General features: G+C 47.5%; 1 protein-coding gene across 2 annotated transcripts in view; it reads left to right on the forward strand.

Annotated features, from left to right (window-relative positions):
* Positions 1 to 4,591, forward strand: part of WWC3 (WWC family member 3) — a 146,305-nt gene that overhangs the window by 133,668 nt on the left and 8,046 nt on the right. The window contains exons 19-20 of one of the 2 annotated variants that reach the window (XM_023515070.1): positions 2,049 to 2,213; positions 2,412 to 2,629. In XM_023515070.1, coding sequence (XP_023370838.1) covers positions 2,049 to 2,213; positions 2,412 to 2,507 — 261 coding nt within the window. In that variant the 3' untranslated portion in view covers positions 2,508 to 2,629. Of the gene's footprint in view, positions 1 to 2,048; positions 2,214 to 2,411; positions 2,630 to 4,591 lie in introns of those variants that run through there. The other variant, XM_003793098.3, reaches the window with a different exon arrangement.

The following is a 4,591-nucleotide window of genomic DNA, read 5'->3' on the forward strand; positions in this document are numbered from 1 at the left end:
AAAAAAAAAAAAAAAGGAAAGAAATTCTGTCCCATACTATGCCATGGGTGAAACTTGAGGACATTATGCTGAGTAAAATAAGCCAGTGTGATATTGTAAAATGTATATTTGATCTTTGACCCATTTCCTGGCATTCAAGACCTGAGATCCTAAGAATCTCTAAAATGACCTTTGTGTACACTGAGTTGACTGCTGTCATCTGAAAAGACTAAAGTAGGATTAGAAGGTTGGGACTTTCAGCCCTACCCTCAACTCCCTGGGAGGGGAGAGCGGCTGAAAGTGGAGTTGATCACCAATGGCCAATGGTTTAATCAATCCTGACACCTCCATAAAAACTCAAAAGGACAGAGTTTAGGGAGCTTCCAGATAGCTGAACACATGGAAGTTCCTAGAGGGTGGTGCCCAGAACTTCCATGCACTTTCGAACACCTTGCCCCTGTGCATCTCTTCCTCTGTATACTTGATAATAAACCAATAAACCTAAGTGTTTCCCTGAGTGCTGTGAGCTGCTCTAGCAAATTAATCTAAACATAGGAAGGGGAGTTGTAGGAACCCTGTTTTTGGCTAGTTGGTCAGAAGCCCAGGCAAAATAACCTGGAGCTTGTGATTGGTTTGAGGTGGGGGTGGGGTAGTCACATCCTCTTTCTAGGCCCATAGTGTCAGAATTGAACTGAATTAAAGGACCCCCAGCTGGTGTCTGGTTTGCTTGTTGATGAGGGAAAAACCCCACATGTTGGTTACAGAAGTCTGTGTTGCTGGTTGCTGAATGAGAGCCTAGAAGACACCTTTGGGTTTTTATTCTTTTCACACTCTTCAGAGCCAGGCAAATACTGTGCAATTCTGCTCAGAGGATGTATGTGGAGTGGTTAAATTCACAGACCCGAAGAGTAGAATGCTGGTTGCCAGGGGGTGTGGGAGGGAGGAGCGAGGAGTTGTCTAGTACAGCTCGATTGAGTGAGGCCCGCTCAGGAGTCTGGCTTTTTTCTGAGAGGTGTAGAAAACTGGTGGGCCATTTTGAGCCCAGTGGTGACATGATCTGACTTAAGGGTTTTTTGTCAGTATTTTTTTTTTAATAATTTGTCAGGGTGAAATTCATATAACATAAACCGCCATTTGAAAGCATACAATTTAGTGGCGTTTAGTACACTCACAAGTATGCGCCTACCACCTGTCTAGTTCCACAACACTTCAGTCATCCCAAAGTCAAACCTGTCTTCATTAAGTAATTACTGTCCATTCCCTCACCCCCACCCCTGGCAACCCCCCAAATCTACTTGATTTCTATCTGTGGATTTGCCTATTCTGGATGTTTCCTATCAGTGGAATCATATGACATGTGGCCTTTTGTATCTGACTTCTTTTACTCAGCATAATGTTTCCGAGGTTCATCCACACTAAATCTTACCATGTGTAAGAAGTTTATTCTTCTCATGGCTGAATATTCTCTTGTATGGATAGATCACATTTTGTTGATCCATTTAGCCATAAATGGATGTTTGTGCTCTCTCTACCTTTTGACTATTTGAATAATGCTGTTACAAACATTTGTGTGCAAGCATTTGTTTGAACATCTGTATTCAGTCCTTTGACATATGTGCTTAGGAGCAGAATAGCAGGGCCTGACTTCAGTTTTCCAAGGATCTCTTTGGTTGCTTTGTTGAGAACGAGGGCAGGGAAGTGTGGAATAGGAGAGACCAGAGAGATACCCCTGCATTGATTTGGGCATGACATGATGGTGACTCAGATGACAGGTTGCTGACAAATGGTCAAAACCCACTTAGTCTTGTACAGAGAGCCAGCAAGATTTGCTCTTGGACCAGAGATAAGGTGTGTGAAAGAGATCAGGAGTCGGGATGACACTAGATGTTTTTCACATGAACAGATGGAAAAGTAGAGATCCCTGTGGGGGGAACATCAGTGGTTCTGTTCTGCATGTGTGCTGAGGGATACGCCAGTTTTATCTCTAATAGAGAAGTCAAAGAGACAGTTGTTCCTCTGAGTTCAGTGCTTATAGAAGAAGTCATGGTCACAAATGAACTATTCTCCAGGTTGATAAGGAAACCAACACAGAAGATCTCTTCCCAGAAGCAGCTGCGGGTGCTTTGCAGGAGCGGCCCAGCCGCCGGGCCCGAGGGTCCCCTTTTGTTCGCAGTAGTACTATTGTCCGATCTCAGACCTTCTCGCCTGGAGCACGAAGCCAGTATGTTTGCAGAGTAAGTTGGATTCCTTTGTCACCTGTCTGCAATATTTCTATTTTATTCCTTTGTTGTGTTTCAATATTTATGCTAAAAGATGCATGTATTCCAACAAATGATAGCAATCAGCAAGCACTACGGGTGTGGGGATGAAACTGGTGCTTGGAAGCATCTCCCTGCTGTCTCACATGCTTGTCCAATTCTGGATTTCTTCAGGATTCCAGTTCCCTCCCCCAGACCTTCAGTGTTGCAGATGCTCTGGACTTGTGCTTAGTAAGCAGGGTGAACTCTTTCTACATCAGGTCAAGTTGAAATGGGAACTATCTTGAATAGGGGAAATTCTGGGAAGGGGGTGTTCTGAGTGGTCAGGCGTCCTCTTGTGCAGCCAGGCACTGGCAGGAGGGTGGGCGGCAGCCTGGGAGGCTCTGGGCCTGAGACAGTGAGTTCTCACCTGCACGTAAATTCTAGCCTGTGGGTAAAGGTGGGAGACTCTCAGCAGTTCTCTGCGTTGGCTACACCTTGCAGTCAGATCATGCTGGGGCTTTACCAAGCATGGTGCCTGGGTGCCTGGTGATTTTACTGGTGCCTGGGTGCCACCCCAGAGATTCACCAATGGGCATGGGGATGGAGGGCCTGGGCATGAGAGTTTTTGGAAGCTCACAGATGGTTCTAACATGGGAGAACCACCCAACCATCAAATGCAAAGTGGAGAACCCCAAGTAGGTAGACGGGAGACCCAAGCCATGTGGTCATTGAAGGCAGGACAGCATGTAAAAGGCTGGCTGACAGCAGCAATGTGACAGTGATGACACAGACTTGGATAAGGAGGGCTTTTAAGAGTGACTAGTCATGATACAGAGTCCTGGATGGGCTATGGGGGTTGAGGGCAGCCTTGACCCCTCCTGCACCTCTGAATCAGGGCTGTTGATAAAAGCACCTGCCCTTGGCTCCGCACCTGTGGCTCAAGTGGCTAAGGCGCCAGCCACATACACCTGAGCTGACAGGTTCAAGTCCAGCCTGGGCCCGCCAAACAACAATGACTGCTGCAACCAAAAAATAGCCGGTCACTGTGGTGGGTGCCCTGTAGTCCCAGCTACTTGGGAGGCAGAGGCAGGAGAATCGCTTGAGCCCAGGAGTTAGAGGTGCTATGAGCTGTGAAGCTACTGCACACTACCCACAGTGATAGCTTGAGGCTCTGTCTCAAACAAACAAACAAACAAACAAAAAGCACCTGCCCTTGAATAGGGCTGCCAGGCAGCTGGCTCCTTGAGAGTACAGCCAATGTCAGGTTATCAGAGTGAAAAAGACCCTCAGGCCCTGAGAGATGTTACAAATAGCACTGGCTGGGGGACTAGCTGGCTGGAAGTACCCCTGTACCATGTTCGAGAGGCACACTGCTGTTCTCCCCATGTATCTGAAGTGTCCTTGCTGGCAGCTGCTAGCACAGGTCCAGGACCTCCTGGCCCATCACACCTCAGTCCTGTGGAGGCAGAAGTGAGTGGCTGAGATGGAGCTGGAAGGCCATCCTCACCGCCCTCCTTATTCTGGGCTCTTGCCAAGTCAGTGGGGAGGGGCCCACGGCTGCTCACTGAAGAGGAGAGGGTGGGACCGAAGGCCAGTGCTTTGCTTACCTGGAGAATGAGGGCAGCAGCCTGTGCTCTCAGAGGTTCCATATGTGTGCTTCTGAGTGCAGGGCAGATAACCTGCCTGGCCAGTGCGTTTCCTGAGTACGTTGTGTTAACAGGCCTGGGAAATGAGGCCAGGAGGCGAGGGTGTTGGCTTGCCTACAAGTACACACTGATCTGAGGTGAGAGCCTGCCACCAAATGATGTCTGTAATGACCAGGCTCCCATAAAAAAGGCATACTTTGTTTTATTTTTTAAAAGTGGACCTTGTACCTTGACGACACAGTGGCACTTGGTGATTTCAGCTTGTCCTACTAATTAGGAGTAAGTGTCTCTTTTGGAAAGCCATTATCTCCAGTTCCAGCTTTAGGAGGTGAGGAGTGGAGTGGGGATTGCCTGCTGTTAGGAGTTTGAGGCCTGGGCAACATCATGAGACCCTGTCTCTTTTAAAAATGTTTTAAAAATGAACTGAGTATGGAGGTGCACACCTACAGTTCCAGCTACTCAGGAGGCTGAGGCAGGAGGGCTGATTGAACCTAGGAGTTTGAGTTTTCAGTGAGATATGTACTACTACATGCCAGCCTGGGCAACAGAGACAGGAGACCTTGTCTCAGAAAAAAATAAATAAAAACAAACAAATAAAAACACAAAAGTGGAATGCACTGAGGGCAGTGCTGGCCTTCCTGAGAGTTGTACATACCAAATCATAGTGGTATGGATAAGATGAAGATTTTCTTGACTCCATTAGCCTGGAAACGGGGTGGAGGTTTT

Source organism: Otolemur garnettii, unplaced genomic scaffold, assembly GCF_000181295.1.
Source record: "Otolemur garnettii isolate 467f Iridium unplaced genomic scaffold, OtoGar3 scaffold00065, whole genome shotgun sequence".
NCBI classification, from domain to species: Eukaryota; Metazoa; Chordata; class Mammalia; order Primates; family Galagidae; genus Otolemur; species Otolemur garnettii.